Source organism: Danio rerio, chromosome 15 (genome assembly GCF_052040795.2).
Source record: "Danio rerio strain M-AB ecotype USA chromosome 15, GRCz13ab, whole genome shotgun sequence".
Classification (NCBI taxonomy): domain Eukaryota; kingdom Metazoa; phylum Chordata; class Actinopteri; order Cypriniformes; family Danionidae; genus Danio; species Danio rerio.
Window position 1 is genome coordinate 5,513,511 of NC_141035.1, and position 19,526 is coordinate 5,533,036.

A 19,526-nucleotide genomic window follows, 5' to 3' on the forward strand; every position below is an offset into this window, starting at 1 on the left:
TTCTACAACTTTATCCTGAATGTCTTTTGAAAGCAGGGTGTAATGTGACTAAAGGTATAGATTTTTACAGAGTACTGTATACTGTATGTGTCACAATCAAAGAAATGTTCTGATAGATCCAAGTGCGAGTGAACAAAAATAATTTATTGACACAGTCAAAACAAATGCAAAGAATGAGTGTGGTGCTAGGGCTAGGAGAAACAGGGCAGGTATCAGGCAGGAAACAGGGTCCAGTAGAAACTCCTCACGATCCTGAGCACAGACAGATAGCATATGGCAAGCCGTTTTAACTTTTATTCCTTCTCAGGATATGTATTCTTCATATCAACAATTAAATTTTTGTTATCAACAATTAACATTCTTGATATCAACAATTACATTCTTGATATCAACAAGTTAATTTTTGATACCAACAATTACATTTTTGATATCAACAATTAAATTTTCACTAGTTAAAACCATAGGCTGCCATTCAAAATTAATAGTTGATATCAAGAATTGAGTTTTAACTAGTGAAAATTAACTTCTTGATATCAATAATTTAATTGTTGATATGAAAAATGTAATTGTTGATATCAATAATTTAATTGTTGATATCAAGAATTACATTGTTGATATCAAAAAATAATTTTCAACTAGTAAAGATGCTCATTTTTGATATCAACAATTCTTTTTTCACTAGTGAAAATGTTAATTTCTGATATCATGAATGTAATTGTTACTAGTGAAATTAGTCATTTTAGATATCAAAAATTAATTCCCTAATTGTTGATATCAAAAATACAATTTTAGGTATCAGAAATAACAATTTTAACGTGTTGAAATATAATTGCAGATTATGGCATATTGATGAATTTATATATGCACATATCCAAAAAGCAATTTGTGAGATCTGAAATAACAATTATTACTAGTGAAAATTGAATTGTTGATATCAAAAATGTAATTGTTGATATCAAAAATGTAATTGTTGATATCAAAAATTAAATTGTTGATATCAAGAACTGAATTGTTGAAATCAAGAATGTTAATTGTTGATATCAAAAATTGAATTGTTGATATGAAGAATACATATCCTGATAAGGAAAAAAAGTTAAAACGGCTTGCCATACATAGCACACATAAGCACACGTAACAAACTGACAAGGACACACAGAAAACGTCGCCCATATATAGGCACGAATATGAGCCTCAGCTGGCGAACTAATCAAGCTAGTTGAGTGCAGTCATAACACGTGATCAAGCAGACACTCCGGGAGAGCGCACAAACCAGCAACAGTGACAGTATGTCTTTCCCATAGGTAAACTTAAATGTGTATCTATTTATCGAAAATAGCGTCTACAATTGGGTTAACCTTTATCTCCCCTCTAACAGAATTCTTCCCAACTTTTTAATCCAAATATATTGCTTTCAAGGGTTTGGAAAGACAGGGTCAACCAATATGTGTATTTTGCCACAAGTATCGCCCTTCTAGGAAGATAGTGTTTTTTTTTTCTATTTTAAATGAAAATGATATGCTATTTTATTTATTTCTGAACACACAGGTACATTTCTGAGACAAATTGTAATGTAAAAAAGTGGCCATTTTAAATATTAAGCATAAACAGCACTATTCTAATCATTGAATCATAAATTGAATTGATCTAGGTGTTTAGTTAAATCCCAATTCTGTCTAATCACACCAGTGTCTGTGATGTATCTAATCTATATTTCCCTGGGAATTGTTGGATCTGCGAAAACCGATGAACCCAGGGAACATCAGAGATCCCTTAAGCTTTAAAAATGAAGACCACTCTTAGTTAGTATAAAGCTAATTAAATCACCACTTATAGTGGATACATCTTGCTATGAGTCATGCTATGCTGAGACACCAAGTGATAGTGAAGTAAAATTGTTTACAGGAATCAGCCAGACCAAATAAACTACTTTAAAGACACAGGGTCATTACATAGAGGGCCCCATGTGTGCAGCAACTGTTTAATGAGAAGTTTGTTGTTAACAATTAAAATTAATGATCAAAACAGAACGCGCAGCTTAGAACAGCGAGTACTTTCATTGTTTTGGTCATTAGAAATTGAATCTACAGTTGGGAATGTGCTGTCCTTGTTCTGATCACAAGTAATGGAAACATATTGTAAATTTTGCAACCTCCAATTTTACACTAAAGTAATAATCAGATTAATGAAAAGAAAACACATTTAAGTTATACCAACTATTGTGGTATAAAATGTGATGTCTATATAAAAGATATCCATTTTAAAGAGCACAAGTAATTGGCACAAACATGTTTATGTAATGTATTTAACTATAGGCTGCATGTGTTAATAATATAAATATAATAATTCAATAGTATAAATTGACCAGTAATTATGAAACAATATTCAAAATGTTAAATTAAAAGTACTTTCATTTTTCTTTATAAACGAAAACATTTATCTGATCAGAACATGTACAGTTGAAGTCAGAATTATTAGCCCCCTAAATTATTAGACCGCTTGTTTATTTTTTCCCCAATTTCTGTTTAACGGAGAGAAGATTTTTTTCAACACATTTCTAAACATAATAATTTTAATAACTCATTTCTAAAAACTGATTTATTATATTTTTACCATGATGACTGTAAATAATAATCAACTAGATATTTTTCAAGACACTTCTATACAGCTTAAAGTGATATTTAAAGGCTTAGCTAGGTTAATTAAGTTAACTAGGCAGGTTAGGGAAATTAGGCAAGTTATTGTATAACAGTGGTTTGTTCTGTAGATTATCGAGAAAAAATATAGCTTAAAGGGGCTAATAATTTTGTCCCTAAAATGGTTCATAAAAAATTCAAAACTGCTTTTAATCTAGCCGAAATAAAACATAATATTTTTTCTTCTTGAGAGTCTTATTTCAGACATACTGTGAAAAACTCCTTGCTCTGTTAAACATCATTTGGAAAATATTTTTTAAAAAAAAGAATCGAAGCACACGGAATTGAAGGGGGCTAATAATTCTGATCTCAACTTTACATAGGACATGCTTAGTTAACACTTTACAATTATTTAAATTTGTCACTATTTATCAATTTTTTTGAAAATTAGTTTGTAGAAATATCGCTATTCAAGTTCATGTCGGCTCAATTCACTAGTGTTTTATTAAAATCAACTGTTTTAATATTTAATGAAGCTAACATTAACTTGATATGCTGTAAAAGTTTCAATCCAACGATTCAGAAAGTCTCTCAAAGCATGCGTCTGTGATTGAAATGTGGCCTCTGGTGAACAGTAGCAGACTCCGAAATGAGACGCAGATTCAGAGTTCCACATGAGGTTAATAATTAGCAAATAATATAAACAATACGAGCATAAACATAAGGTGAGCAGCTGCTTTCAGTAGTATAGCAATAAATTTAATGTAAAATCAAACTCACATTGTTAGCATTTAACCCTGAATAAAGCACATGAGGTGTACCCGAAGTGATCATGTCAGCTTTCTGTTGTTCAGTTGCAAGATTCTAATAAATCAATTCAAGGCGTTGGTTAGAACAAAAATTTCTTTTAATGTGGAAAATATTCCTTCTATCGCATGCCTTTGCTTTTATTTAGAACACAACCTAAATCAGCCTTCAGGCTCAATTGTCAGACTTGTTCCGTCAATCTGGCAACCTGCGCTTGCGTTTGTTTTGATCCAGGAATGTAATACCTAGTTCAATCACTGGGTGTCAAACTTACATACTGCACCTTTAAACATACCTTAAAGGTCTTCAGGCTCACTAAAATATTCAAAAGTGTGTTAGAGCTACACTCTGGATGAAACTGACTCTTCAGGACTAGATGGGCGACCTCTGGTTCTTGTTAACTACTGTAGTGGATAATATTAACAGTCGAAACATTGCTGTAAAGTGTTTTATTTAATTTAAAATATTTCTAATCATATTTAAGTCAGAATACAAGCTGAGAAGTCAATCATTTTTAGATACATCATCTAACAATGTCAATAAAGGAGTTTCTTTGGCACATTGCTAATTTTTATTTTCTTCCTTTACTTTGATTTTTCAAAGTTATATATGAGTGAGTTAAAATATCTAATGTTTTTAATCCTATGATATGCTTTCAACTAAGTTTTAGCACCCGTTTGACCTTAAACAGTAAGGTCTGTTGAGATTGGATAACTTATTTTGTCTCTCCAAAAATGAACTGGCCACAAGCCAAACCCATTTTGGAGAACTACAACAAACCGCAGGTAAAATAATGATAAGTCATTGTCCTAACACTCTATCAGGGGAGGGGAGTTTGGGATATTTAAAGCAGAGTGGCTTGACCTAAATTAAAGGAGGGGGGTAAACTGCTGGTTAAAAGAACACAATTTAAAAGGCATGTCAGCATGTGTTATAGAGTTTAGGTTTAATTTTACAGACATGAAAAACAAGAGAAATGTATTTGTTGATCTAATACTTAATTGATCCCATCAATGCAACAACATCTCAGGATACTTTGAAATGTAATTCTAGAGTCTTGCTTAACTTTATCTTAAACTGTTTATTTCTGCAGACATGTTTTCTGTGCATTAACTGTAACCAGTTTTGTCTTTACAGTGACCTTTGATCTAAGAAATGGAGGACAAAACGTTCAACATCTCTTATCAGGAGTTCTACTTGATTGGGTTCACGGATCTGCAAGACTATCGGCGATATCTTTTCATTCCTTTTTTCCTCATCTTTGCTTTCACATTGTTTACTAACTCAATTATAATCCTGGTGATAGTGAAAGAAAGCAAGCTGCATGCGCCCATGTACATTCTGATTGGGTTTGTCGCAGCTCTTGGGTTTTTACAACCAATATTTGCTATTCCAAGAATATTAATCAGCTTTCTCTTTGGTAGAAATATGATTTACAAAAGTGAATGTCTTGTTCAAATGTTTTGTCTGCATATGGCAGGTTGTTTCCAGTCAACGGTTTTGGTTGCGATGGCAGTCGACAGATTTTTCGCCATCACATTCCCCTTACAGTACCACTACTATGTTAACTTGAAAACATCATTGATATTCGGTTTGGCTCTTTTTTTGCGCAACTTGGTGGTTGTTGTTTCAATGGTGGGTTTAATTGCGCCACTCCAATTTTGTAAAACAAATGTTATTTACCATTGTGTTTGTGAGCATACATCAGTTGTCAGTATAGCCTGTGGTGACGTGAGCAAGAACTACGCGGCTGGAACAGTGGCTTTCAGCATAGTAACAGGCGATTGCGTATTTATTATGTGCTCTTACATTGTTATTTTTGTCATTATATTCCGCTCTCCTCCTGGTGATTCGCGACAAAAAGCCATCAATACATGCAGCACGCATTTAATGGTCATGGTGGTGGCCTATTGTAGTTGTGTGGTTGCATATGTTGGCTATAGGGTGTCTTCGATACCAAGAGATATCCGTGTGTTATGCACCATGTCATATCTACTTTTTACAAACTTCTTTAATCCTGTTATCTATGGAATAAGAACAAAGGAAATCAAAGCTCAGATTGTTAAATATTTATCCAAAAACAAGGTTGGTTCATATTAACTTTTCCATTCCAATTCATTGTACACAAAGGGAATTGTATGTTGTTAGTTTGTATGATGTACAGTACCTGTGTAATTTCAGTACTATGCCTAAGCATTGTCTAGTGTTTTTTTTTTTGGATTAAAGTTTTGATTTATATATCAGGGAGCCTGTCTATTTAAAAAATATAAAAACAAAAAACCTCATTTGCAGACAAATGGCATTTTTATGGTAATTGCTGTGGATGTAATTTTTGTACAATTTTGAAGTTATATAAGACATTGAAAATGAATTATATCCTTGAGTTTCGATGTAAAAACATTGATCCATTGAAATCCATTGACTATTAAATTTCCGAAGTTTATATGCATATGGGGCGAGGCAGTGGCGCAGTAGGTAGTGCTGTCGCCTCACAGCAAGAAGGTTGCTTGGTCGCTGGTTCAAGCCTTGGCTCAGTTGGCGTTTCTGTGTGGAGTTTGCATATTCTCCCTGCATTCGGGTGGGTTTCCTCCGGGTGCTCCGGTTTCCCCCACAGTCCAAAGACATGCGGTACAGGTGAAATGGGTAGGCCAAATTGTCTGTAGTGAATGTGTGTGGATGTTTCCCAGAGACGGGTTGCGGCTGGAAGGGCATCCGCTGCGTAAAAACTTGCTGGATAAGTTGGCGGTTCATTCCGCTGTGGCGACCCCAGACTAATAAAGGGACTAAACCGACAAGAAAATGAATGAATGAATGAAACCATTATAAGCAGTCATGCTAGCTACCAATTACAGTAACAACCACTTCTTTTGCAACTTTTTTAACCTAACTGCAAGGTATAATACTGTAAATATGTGTGTACTCTTCTGATCTGATGGCTTCTCAGTTGTCAATAAATGTTGGTATAGAAATAGAAACTTGGAAATAATGTTGTTAATGCTGCTGAAGCAAAACAGTAGTATACTCGTATGATCACACAAAAAAATCAGATAGACAGCGTTCATTTAGTATAAGATGATAACACTGAGAATATAAGGAACTTTATATCGCTCAATATAGTTTTGCTGTGTATTATTGTTAGCAAATAGAGATGGCCATGAAGTTTACTTACTGAAACTGGAGTTTCTAAGTTATTTTTCAAATAGTTTGCATTTTGTATAGTTTGACAGTTTCCACAACAGTAAAATTATTACAGAAGGAATAATCTACTAATTAGATTATGTTTGATGTTGAAGATGCTAGAAAACTCATTTATAAAATCGGTCTAGAAACTCTTGTATAAATATGTGTGATACAGAAAAACAACATCTCAGTACCTGAACATCATTGGTGTGGGGTGTATGTTTGTGCCCTTCTTTCTGTATAATCAAGTTTTATTCATTCATTCATTCATTCATTTTCTTTTCAGCTTAGTCCCATTATTAATCCGGGGTCGCCACAGGAGAATGAACCACCAACTTATCCAGCACGTTTTTATGCAGCGGATGCTCTTCCAGTCTTAACCCATCATTGGGAAACATCCACACACAGACATTCACACAATTCCCCTGTGTGTGTGTGTGTATATGTATATATATATATATATATATATATATATATATATATATATATATATATATATATATATATACATACACACACACACACACACATACATTTAACTGGTATCACTTTACAATAAGGTTCATTAGTCAATGCATTTACTAACATGAACTAATCATGAACAACACTTGTACAGCGTTTATTAATCATACTTGAATATTTACTAATGCATTATTAACATCCAAGTCCGTGCTTGTTAACATTAGTTATGCACCATGAGTTAACATGAACTAATGATGAACAACTGTATTTTCATTAACTAACGTTTACTAACATGAATAAATACTGTAGTAAATGTATTGTTCATTGTTTGTTCATGTTAGTAAATACATTAATTTATTTATTATTACCTAATATTACCTTATTAACTAATAAACCTTATTGTAAAGTGTGACCATTTAACTTAACTCTGTCTTTCGTGAAAATGAGTTGCCGTTTATTGTATAGTAAATAGTTTCATTTGCCATTCCCTGACAGTCGGACAGTCTCATCCAGTTCATCAAACTCCGTCTTTTAAAATCGAAAGCGGAGTATGTCTCCTCACAAAAGCCGGAGTATTAACATGCTGCTACATTGAAAACATAGGATTCGCGCCTCTGATTAGTTCTCGGGATATAACGGCTTTTGCTGTCAAAGGCAAGTGGCGTATAGCAGCTTTTGCAACCAACTGTTATTTCTGAATGCGCTGACGCTAGGATTTAGATGATTTAAAGCAAATCTATTTGTTGATGGTGTAGTATGTGCCTAAAGCATTCACTCTATGGCATTAACCATTTTTTGGCGGAAGTGGCGTTTAACGGCTTTTGCATCTGAACTCTTTATAGGAAGGGATAATTAACTGTGGTCAAGCTAAAAGCATTTTACTAAATAAAATACATTTTTGAATATGATTTTATTAGCTGCATTGTGTAATTATTTATCACTGAATATAGATTACAGTACTGACATGTCATTATCTATTTTGTTTTAAAGCATGTTGTGACTTAAACAATCAGCAACTGACCCAAAACACAGGTCTTATATATTATTTTTGATCGGTTAAAGTTTTAAATTATTACAAACATAAGATAATTGGCCCTCAGTGATGTCAGCTGTACTTAATGGTCCAATTTAATCTTAGGCCTGTGCCCCTTGAGTGCTACTTAGTGTGTTTAATGGCAAACTTTGAACTCCGTTATAACAACAGAAAACATAGAGGGCCCTTGAGATTAGCCAAGCCAAATAAAAGTCCAGCAATTAGCAATGAATGTTGGCCTAAATAAGAATAAAGCTACCTATGATGATAACTGTATCAGTGATAATGCCTGCATTTATCATATTTGACAGCGCACAATCCAGTTATACGACTGCTGCATTATATGCTAAGATTATTTTAAGGGTGCTTTCACACTTGTGAATCGATTCGATTGTTCCGAAACAGAAATTACAAATGTTACATTGTTGCTCTTTGCTCTTGGAGCGGTTCGCTTTCACACTGCAAAGTTTCTAATCAGACCAGAAGAGCTAAAACAAGTCACGTGCGAGTAAACTCTCCTCACATTGGTCAGAGTGTCAGGGTTTATTTTGCAGCGTCCCACTCAGCTGTCAGGAGAGGTGGGGGTTTGATAGTGATTGACAGGGTGCGCGCCCGCCGTGTCTGAGGAGAGATGCGGTGGGGAGGGGTGAGAAGGGTGCGCGATGATGCCTATTTGAGGACCGGGAGGGAGACGCGAGATTACCGGGAGATCATCACTCGTTCGCAGGCATCTGGAGACTCGTGAAACTTCCCGCCCTACTCATAATTCTCTCTTCATATAGCCGTATGCCTATTACATATCCATAAAACACTGTGATATAACCGTGCTCGGATCGGATCGCTTTCTCACTGCAATCAAACCGCTCCAGGGTTCGTTTCAATCGAGCAAGCGGTCTCAGAGCGATTACTTTGGCGCGGATAAGAGCGCGAACACATATGTTCACATATGCCAAACGAACCGCGCTGACTGGGCAAACGAGACAGGTTTCGAAACAAAAGTGTAGGTGTGAAAGCACCCCAACTCTTAAAGATCTGTCATTGAACAATTCTGCTTAGATATTTTATAGGCTGTGTTGTCATTCTCTTGAACATTTTTAAAGGCCATATATCAATAAAATCCTTACACTCCCAATTTAAAGGCTATGTATGTGTAAGATATGAGAGCATACAACAGGGTTACCGTTGCAGCTTTATTGAAGAATGGTCTGACAGCAAAAGGTCAAAACAGTAGCAAACAACTATGTCAAAGATAATCCGGAAAGAGTAATCCAAAATCCAGGCCGAGGTGGAGGCAGGCAGCAAAAAAAAAAAAAAAACAAGAAACAGTCCAAGATCAAAAGCATAACCCTACTGAAAAAAAAACAGACTGGAAATGGCCAAAACCCCTCTAAAACCAGGCTGGTCAACTAGCTAAAACCAGCCAACCAGCCTAGGCTGGTTTAAGCTGGATTTTTCAGCAGGAAACAGGGCAATAGAACAATGAAACAAGAAATGCTTAGTACTGCACATAACAGTAACAATTCAATCCATCTTGATTTCAATTCATCTTTATTTTATAAAATGTAGATTGTGTCTTATGGCTCGTTTCCACTGACTGGTACAGTACGGTACGGTTTGGGCCGGTGCGGGTCCTTTACGGACCTTTATCAGACTTGCATTTCCACTAGCAAGGGTACCCTTTTGGTGGGCGTGGTGTATGACAAAGTTTCAGTCGACGTCATGCTCGCTCGAGAAAATGTTTATAGTAAAGCTGCACAGGTCGTTCACATATCACACACATAAATACTTCTGTATAAATGTTTATTACTAACTTTTCTATGAACATGGTTTGATTATAACTGCAGATCAATAAAGGCGAAATAGCCTACTGTAATTATTAATCTGTAATTATTTTAAATAAATAAATAAATAAATGAACATATATGAACACATACAGACCCCGATGTTACCAACTACAGAAAAAGTACACACAACATACATTTAGTCCTTAATTAGGTTCAAAACAACACAAAGTATAGCCTACAGTCAGCGAAAACCTTTCATCTGTGTCTGTAATCTTCAGCAGCACATATAGCCTCTGTTAGAGAGTAATTCCATCCTTCCCAGTTCATATTAGTCCAAAAGGTGATGAAAAAAATTAAAACACGGCAGTTTGTTCATGTTTGCTGAAGAAATAACGTGCTCCTTGGCTTTCCATTTTCTTCCGCGCTCCACTCTCACGTTTGTCACAGGATCGGGTTTCCAAAGCTTGTCAATAATCAAGCGCACATTATTATCATCAGCTCAAGAAGTTAGTTATTTCAGATATAGACGCAAGGCGAGCGCAAGTAATCTCTCGCTGTGTATTTCAAACATGGCGAGTCCTTTGTTCACATTCTGGCTTGTTGCGTAAGCGAATGACGTATCTCTGTAAACCAATAGCGTTCAGCTGCGCGTCTAGCTCCGCCTTTTGGTACCCTTTCTTGTGTTTGGGACCCTTACGAAAGGTGCCAAAAAAGTGGTACGGTACGGTTTGGAACGGTACGCTTTTTGACAGTGGAAACGGCCATAAAAACGTACCAAACTGAACCGTACCGTACCGTACCACTCAGTGGAAACGGGCCATAAGCAGCTTAACATATAAGTTTTAGTAAATTGAAACAGTGTCAGCCCAGTTTTCAAAGTTTAGTTCAGTTCAGCGTGGTTTAATTTTCACTGCCTAAAGTATAAACACTGCGCAGCTCCTCAAGTTCCAAACCAAGCAAGCCATTGGTGAAAGACTTAGCAGCGACTGAGTGTGTGTGAGGTGCTTTTATGTGTGTAAAGACTGGCAGCAGGTACTGCAATTTTGTGGACTAGATAACTGGCAGTGGCCATCTTGGAATATAGCACACTAGTGACAGGCAGGAGTACAAGTGAGGTCAGTAATAATGTGGTGGTAGACTGAGCAGCAAGCCCCAATGCCAAAAGAACAAAATCCAAGCGTATGGACCTACTCATCTTTAGCTTTCAGGTGGTTTTTTTTTTTTTTTGAGGGGGGGGGGGGGATGGGGGGGTAGACAGTTTGGGCTGTATCTGGCAACATTGACTGCAGTGTTCTCATTGTAATGTTGTGTGTGTTTGTCAGATTATTCTCAGATACCTACTTCTTTTCTGAAATTTGCATTTACAGACTTTAAAATAGTAATTTAATTCATTTACTTAAGGTAAGTAATGTGGTGCGGTAGCCCAGTGGTTAGCACCGTCGCCTCACAGCAAGAAGAACAACATCATAATTACAACATATTTATTTCAAGAGTTCACACTTAGCTGACGATTGATTATAAACCTTGTTTGGCATGCTGTCCCAGGAGAAAGCCCTGATAAGATCCTAAAGCCCGGGGCTCCCTCCCAATTGCAAGGCGAGAGGGGAGTTTGAGCTCAGGTAGATCTCGAGAACTCCCCTGCTGTATAAGCTAATGAACAGAAAGTGATTGCTCTTAAGAGATAACCATTAACTAGGAGCATATCTATGATGCCAATTTGGATTAGTCAATCAACTTAGGTTGCATGTTTTTTGACGGTTCACTCAACAAAACTTTGACCTTCTCCATTAAACTTATATTGTCAATTCCCAGACATCCCAACGAGAAATCTCGTCGCGATTTAATCTTGTGACACTCCTACTTACCACTCATGACGAATGCACTGTCATTGCCTTGCACCACACTGTAATAAATTCACGGCCCTTTGGCCGCCGGGAAGAAGGAGGCGGAGAACCGATGCAGGTATAAAATGATTTATTAATAACAGGGACGGCAGCTCCTCACGGAGACTGCCGTCTAAACCAAAACAAACGGACGGCAGCTCCTCACGGAGACGCGGGGGTTGGCGCGCCACAGCACCCGCGAGACTTATATGAGACAGGCAGAAAGAAAAGAAGATGGAAAAAAAAGGAGGAAAGACAGAGTAGACCGAGAAAGGGGAGAGAGGAAAAAATAAATAAAAATTGAGTTTCGGTTCTCCAGACACGCTGCCACTCGGTCCTCCACCAACTGAGAGATGCGACGTGCTGGGAGTCCTGTGGAGGAATCTATCCACCCGTCCGTCTTCTGGCATCCGGTGGCGGTTCTCCTGGCTGGCTGGCGGCATTTCTAGTCTCCTGCTCCGCTCCCGCTTCGGTGGACGGATGCAGGCTCTGGCATCATGGCGGATCGCGGCGACTCCCCCGGGTTCTGTGGGATGGCTCCCTTCAGCACTTTCCCCTCCGGTGGTGAGCCCCGCGTCCCCTGCTCCTCCCTATGCTGGGAGACGGCAGCAGGCAGATCCTTTCCTCGCCAGCCTCAGGCCGCCCTGGCACTCTGGGCAGACGAACGGGTTTCTCCCCCACTCGGGTTAACTCCCGAACACTCGCCCCCTCTCTCAGCGGCGAGGGCATCTGGACAACGCGTCCCTCCTTTTCCCGGGCTTCGGCACCACTGTAATAAAGTTCACGGCCCTTTGGCCGCCGAGAAGAAGGAGGCGGAGAACCGATGCAGGTTTAAAATTATTTATTAATAACAGGGACGGCAGCTCCTCACGGAGACTGCCGTCTAAACCAAAACAAACGGACGGCAGCTCCTTACAGAGACTGCCGTCAAACTGAAAGCAAAAGTAAAATATGTCCGGGCCCGTTCCTCTCTCAGCTTCTTCTGCCATCGGTCCTCCTTTTATGGTCCAGAGCTCCTTCCCTCCTATCCACTTACGCGGTGGCCTCACTCCGTTCCCACGGCTCTCGGCCACGCCCCCTCACCACACACACACAATTATTTCTGTAGTCCAGGCTATGTTTCTCAAAGCAATCTATTATCATTTTTGAAGCTTGCAGCATCTAACAGCTTTTTTAGGTACTAGTAAATTTAGTTATGTCTGTAAATGTAACAGCCTACTTGTAGCATGATTTCAATGTAATGTTAAAGTTCCAATTCATTAACATTTAAATCAGAACACGTACTAATTGTGGTAACATGCACATTTAACATAGTCTATTCCCTCCAATACTCAAGGGAATGCTTGTTTTATTTCATTTTCAGGAAGAATACATTTTTAAAATGATTTTTTTTTTACATTTACATTGCCTTGTAATGTTGCCTTACTGCACACTTAAAGCAAAATAAAAAAAAAACTAATAACTTTCTGCTTACTCCTTTTACAAAATTCTAGCTAATTATTCTGTTCCACTTGAACTAACTATGCTATCGCAATTAAAAACAAGCATAACTGCCTTCAGCAGAACTAATTAACCCAGTCAAAAATGATCAAGTAATTGCTTCGTTCTTCCTGGAACAATACCTTCATCAGCTTGTCTGAGTGGATGGAGTGTGAGGTCATTAGAACGTAGAAGAGGTCAATGGCTGTACAGTTTGTTGTGTTCCTATGGGAGCAGAGATCAAATGTATAAATGCTCCCATTCCAATGGCTTCAAATGTTAATGGGGGTCCAGCTCTATTGACGAAAGACCAAACATCAGACACTCTGGCAGGTATGTTTCGCCCTGTAGCAATTGTATACATTTTTATGTAATTGTAAAAACTGACAAATAATAATATGCAAAATTAATAAAATGAAAATGACTTCTCTTTGTTTTTGAAAGTTGTCGATATTGTGGATTATTGGTTGACTGGAGAATGTTGATTGTCCAATATTAATCTTCAATATTAAGTTGTTGTTGTTTTACAAATGCATTGGTTTTACTAACCATTACTTTTGTACAAACAAAACTATTTCGAATAATTGTCAAACATTTGACCTATTTTTAAATAGACTGTACGGTATCTAAGAGGCAGTTTGTTCTTAAAATGACAGGAGAATTTAGTTGTTGGAACTGTTGGAGAAGCCAGAGATGATATTTTTCTGTGTAAGAAATTCTGTGTAAGTTACAAAATTTCGTCTACACTCTACAAAATGGTGGATTGTTTCAACCCAAAGTTGGGTAATGTATGGACAAACCCAATGGTTGGCTGCTGTATTACAATCTAGATTTCGTTTTTCAATCATATGAACGATCTAATAATTTTGCTCAAGCATTTACTTACATTTTGTAATTTAAAATAGGTTGCGCCGACCACATTCAATGTGCCATGACTGAGGAACTCCAAGGAGCAAACTTCTCGCACACAAAGTTTTTATTAACGGGATTTCCAGAGATCTACAAATACAGACGTTTTCTTTTCCTGCCATTCTTCCTAATTTACCTTTTGCTTCTGGTCGGGAATTCTTTGCTGCTTTTTGTGATCAAAAGTACAGAGAGTCTTCACAGTCCCATGTACATTTTTGTGTCTGCTTTGGCAGTTGTGGATATCATTGTTCCCACTGCCATTATCCCGGCAATGCTTCTTGGTTTCCTGTTTGACTTGAATGAGATAACTTTATCCGGATGTTTGACGCAAATGTTTGTCACTCATTTCTTTTCTTCTGTAGAGTCCACCATACTTTTAGCCATGGCTTTGGATCGCTTTGTGGCCATTTGCAAGCCGTTGCATTACAATGAAATCATGAACTCGTCCATGTTTTTGAAGCTGTTTCTTTTCACACTGATCAGGAGTGGCACAATAATGTCCACACTGGTCGCCTTGGCTTCACCTTTGTCTTTCTGTGGGTCTAATGTAATCTATCACTGTTACTGCGACCACATGGCTCTTGTCAGCTTGGCCTGTGATTCAATAGCTCAAAATCAAACAATGGGGTTAATTGTGATTATCTGTTTTGTGGGAATCGATACATCTGTTATATTCTTCTCCTATGTGAAAATCCTGCATGTTGTGTTGGGAACTGCAGCTGGAGAGGATCGCTGGAAAGCTTTTCATACCTGTGGTACACACTTAATGGTCATGATATGTTTTTACTTTGTCGGTAGTGTAACCTTTCTGTCAAGAAACCTGAACATTCCAATCCCGATTGATGTTAATACGTTTCTGGGTGTTATGTATATAGTATTTCCTGCAAGTGTCAATCCAATCATCTATGGTGTTCGGACAAAAGAAATAAGGACTGCTTTGTTTAAGATTTTTAAAAATAAAATCAACAAAGTTTCCATTGTAAAGGTTTCAACTATAAGGAATTGATTGCCCGAGAAATCTTTCAATTTGACCATTTTTCTATTAATCTAAGCTCTTTAAGCAATGTATGAAGGTGTAATTTAATGTTCGATTATAAACAAATAAACGATGCTGTTCTGTTATCTACTCACCCAGTGGAACTTAAGTCTCACTATGAGTATCAATCTTGGTAAAAAAAAAAAAAAGGAAAATTTTTGTTAATCGTGGTTTTGATTTACAAACCAAGTGCAGCTCTGTTTGCTCTGTTTTGAGGAGAAACTGAATTGTCTGTAAGAAATAGATTTTTTGAATGACATTTCTATGAAAATAAAATATTTCAAAGAATTACAAATCAATCATGCTAAAAATTAAGTTATTATTTTGCTCCTAAAACAGAGTTAGATACTAGGTTAGATACTAGATATTGTAACAATATTTTAAATAATATAATAATTATAATAATAATATAATATTATATTATTATAATATTGTTATTATTTATAATAATATAATATATTATTGTATCATATTTTCAAAGCAAACCAAAATGTAAAATGTTTTGTAATAGTTGTAATTGTTGGACTATTGCTAGTCCTCTCATGTTAAAAAATCCGCCAGAGGCTTTAAATAAGTTTAAACAACTTACTTAATTAGATGAATAAAGCATTACAGTGCTCCGGGTGTCAGAGAACAGCAACCCAGTCAGTCTGTGTCAGCTGGGCGCACACACCCACACTCTCTTTAGCCCTGCCCAAGGGCGCTTCTGGAAGAAAGATCCTTCATCCAGATTAGTTCAATCATCAGTTGTGAGGCAGAACAGCACATCTACACAGAAAATATTACACATCCACATAACAAAGCCTGCAATAGGGTGAGTTTGAGCCCCTCCCGTCCATGACTGTTCCTGTAAATGAGCACACTCTGGAGATGTAACATTCCATTGATAACAAGTACAGAGGAGTTATCTTGGTTATCAGTTACACAAAAGCACAGCTGTTATGGAGCAAAATTAAATGAGGTTAAGCACATAGGGTTATATGAGGATAAACACATCAGCATAAGTTCATGTAATTAGTTAAAACAGAATTAATCTAATAATGCAAGGATTAGTCTATTAATGCATAGGATGAAATTAAAATCATTAAAAAATTCCTTTATACTGCATAATGTATTTAGGAAGTTAATTTAGAACCCTATTTAGTCATTACAACAATAGTCTAGTCCTATACTGTAGCTTTTCCTAAGATGACAGTATATGAATTTGCTATGTTGCATTTTCGATGAAAGGAGCCTCCTATAAACTTCTAGTATTTTTCAGGTAATTTATTAAATCCCAGGGAAAATAAATTATTCATATATTTCTTATAGATTGTTTAACATAAGAGGGCACAGGGCGATGATATGCTGAAACACATTACACTTATTATCCTTACTCCCAACTCTAATCCAAGCAGTGACAACAATGAGCAGTAATGAGCTTGGGGATCATCAGAAATTCCCAAAGTGATAAAGTGTGTCAACTTCTCCATAACTAATTAAATAACCATCTACTGGACACATCTGCTCATAATTAGGCACTGGGCATGAGCTGATCAGACAGTTAATGTTAATGAACAACCTGAATTGGCAAATAAACAGAAGAACAATTTACATGAAGGTCCCCATGCTCACACATGTTTTCAGGTCTGAAATAATGTCAAATGGGGAGTTGCGTTTACATAGGTAGAAGGTGTTAAAACAACCCTAAATTATTTTCCTATGTTGGTGTGATGTGACAGAGCTAATCCGCTTGTTAAGTGTGACGTCACGCGAAGCGGCTTCCGGGTCCAAGCGCTCTATTCAACTGTATGGGGAGACTGATGAAATGGTAATAATAAAGGTTTACAAAGCGATTTAAGGCTTTCGAAAATCGCGATCGCAATATATATGTTCATGCCTAATATCCGATGGCCAGAAAGTGATTATTTTTTTATAAATTGTTAAATTTTTGGTATTTGTTATGCAGCAAGCCCAGAGATTGTTGTGTACACTATGATTTTATATACGAATGATTTCTCCACTCAAATGAGTGGCGGCTTGGACCCGGAAACAGTATTACATACGTCACAAACACGTCACCACTTAACAAGCGGACACACAAAAATACACTGTAATACACAAAAAGTTTCAAGATTTGCAGTAAGGTTTTATTAGTTCATCTATTTGCTAACATGAATAAACAATACTTGTACAGCGTTTTTTAATTTATCAGTTAAAAATTTACATTATTAAAATTCAAATCAATGCTTGTTGACGTTAGTTAATGCACTAAACTAACAACGAACAACTGTATTTCCATTAACAAGAATGAATAAATACTGTAATAAATGTACTGTTCATTATTTATTCGTGTTAGTAAATAAATTACAACATTATTGTCAAGTGCTACAATAAAAATAAGTGTTAATTATATACAGTGCATCCGGAAAGTATTAATAGAGCTTCACCTTTTCCACATTTTTTATGTTACATCCTCATTCCAAATTGGATTAAATACATTTATTTCCTTAAAATTCTACATTCAATACACCATAATGACAATGTGATTTTTTCTTTTAATTATTGCAAATTTAAAAATAAAAAACCTGAAAAATCACATGTACATAACTGAGCTCAAGTACATTCTGTTTCCACTGATCATTCTTGAAATGTTTCAGCAGCTTAATTGGAGTTCACCTGTGATAAATTCAGTTGATTGGACATGATTTGAAAAGGCGTACACCTGCCTATTGTCATGGGTAGAAATGAGTACTAGAATAGGATCCAATTTCAAGAAAAAACTAGGGGAACAAGGGGAAACAAGTCCAAATGGAAATAAACAACACAAAGGTATATAGAAGAGGTCACGCGTAGACAGAAACAGGAGACAGGGTGTGGTACAGAATAGCGGATCAGGGGTCCAAAGATATATCAGCGCCATTCCTAATAATAGACAGAAAATACATGAACGACCAACAACAAACTGACAAGAGACAAGAAGGGCGCTGTCCAGATGTAGCCGAGATAACGAACCGCAGCCAACAGGCTAATCAGGAGAGCATAGGCTCTGCCATAGCAAGTGACATAACACTGACGTAACAGATACATGTGGAACACCAAAACAAAACCATATGACCAAACAGACTCTCAGGAGTGCCAACAAACCTACAACTGTGACTTCTATATAAGGCCCCAGGGTTGACAATGCATTACAAAGCACATGAAGAAGATTTTATTCTCTCTGTATGAAGTATTTTCTAAGTGTAAAGCAGTTAATTTTCTCTTCTCAAAATGTATGTAGTGTTTGCAGCAAACATGCCAGCCTGTGTTAAAAATACAGTGATATGTCTGTGTAAGATGAGTATGCCTGCACAGGAGCAACACTAGGAGAAGGCTGAGTGACTGATTGTGTAGAATAACTGAATATGTAAAGCACTGATTATATATGTTAAATACTTCTATGAAGCTATATGTGTCAGGAGTTAGAATGAGGAACATATTATCAAGTGATTATGCTTTCATGACAATGTATGTAAACACTTAATCCTTTTGCATAAGTTGCATCTATGGAGAGAGAACTTTGGTGTCAAAACAGTTGCTGACACAGACCTGTAACATCTCTGTTGACATGAGCTAGTGGGCTGAGAGCCAAGAATAGCAGGACCCCTTAGACTAAAAACCTATTCAAAAATGGTCAAGAGTTAAAAAGAGACTTAGGGGTGTGTCAAATAATCCTGTATAAAAATTGTAACAAACACAGATACTTCAGAAGGAGCAGGAGAGACTTTAGAAGGTGTCCAGGAGAGACTTCAGAATGCTCTGGGGTCTGCTCTGTTCTTTCTCGGCTTTATTATGGAGAATAAAGTCTATTTTCTGATATTCAAAACCTCTGGTCTGATAATTTGTAATTAATGAGAAGTCAAAATTTACGACACACAAAACAAGCTCGAAGACGAAGGAATGTTCTGTAGACCTCTGAGACAGGATTGTTTCGAAGAACAAAGCTGGGGAAGGTTACAGAAAAATGAATTCTGCTCTGAAAGTTACATTAAGCACAGTTGCCTCCATCATCTGTAAGTGGAAGATGTTTAACCACCAAGACTCCATTTAAGCTGAGTGATCAGGGGTGAAGGGCCTTAGTCAGGGAGGTGATCAATAACCCAATGGTCACTCTGTCTGAGCTCCAGCGTTCTTCAGTGGTCAGAGGAGAACCTTAGGGCGTACTCACACTATGTACAGTTGCCTTGAACCGGCCCAAACCATGCTTGTCCCCCCTCCAGTCTCCCCCGACGGCCCGCACTCACATTACATTCGGGCCTGGGCATGCTTACGTCATCGATGATGCACTGTTTAGTAAGC

General features: G+C 37.1%; 5 protein-coding genes across 6 annotated transcripts in view; 2 read left to right on the forward strand and 3 right to left on the reverse strand.

Annotated features, from left to right (window-relative positions):
• brwd1 (bromodomain and WD repeat domain containing 1) overlaps positions 1-19,526 on the reverse strand; it is a 1,114,631-nt gene that overhangs the window by 548,471 nt on the left and 546,634 nt on the right. The gene's annotated exons all lie outside the window — the stretch shown is intronic.
• Positions 1-19,526, reverse strand: part of phkg1a (phosphorylase kinase, gamma 1a (muscle)) — an 831,529-nt gene that overhangs the window by 415,840 nt on the left and 396,163 nt on the right. The window lies entirely within an intron of this gene.
• arrb1 (arrestin, beta 1) overlaps positions 1-19,526 on the reverse strand; it is a 348,576-nt gene that overhangs the window by 200,436 nt on the left and 128,614 nt on the right. The gene's annotated exons all lie outside the window — the stretch shown is intronic.
• On the forward strand, positions 4,548-8,334 carry or55d1 (odorant receptor, family 55, subfamily D, member 1). 2 transcript variants are annotated; one of them, XM_087282281.1, is made up of 2 exons: positions 4,548-7,057; positions 8,247-8,334. In XM_087282281.1, the coding sequence occupies exon 1, from the start codon at positions 4,596-4,598 to the stop codon at positions 5,538-5,540; it is 945 nt and encodes a 314-aa protein (XP_087138407.1). In that variant the 5' UTR covers positions 4,548-4,595; the 3' UTR covers positions 5,541-7,057; positions 8,247-8,334.
• or55e1 (odorant receptor, family 55, subfamily E, member 1) lies at positions 13,503-15,505 on the forward strand. Its single transcript, XM_087283643.1, has 2 exons — positions 13,503-13,594; positions 14,167-15,505. Exons 1-2 carry the CDS (start codon positions 13,528-13,530, stop codon positions 15,174-15,176), a joined length of 1,077 nt encoding a protein of 358 aa, XP_087139769.1. The 5' UTR covers positions 13,503-13,527; the 3' UTR covers positions 15,177-15,505.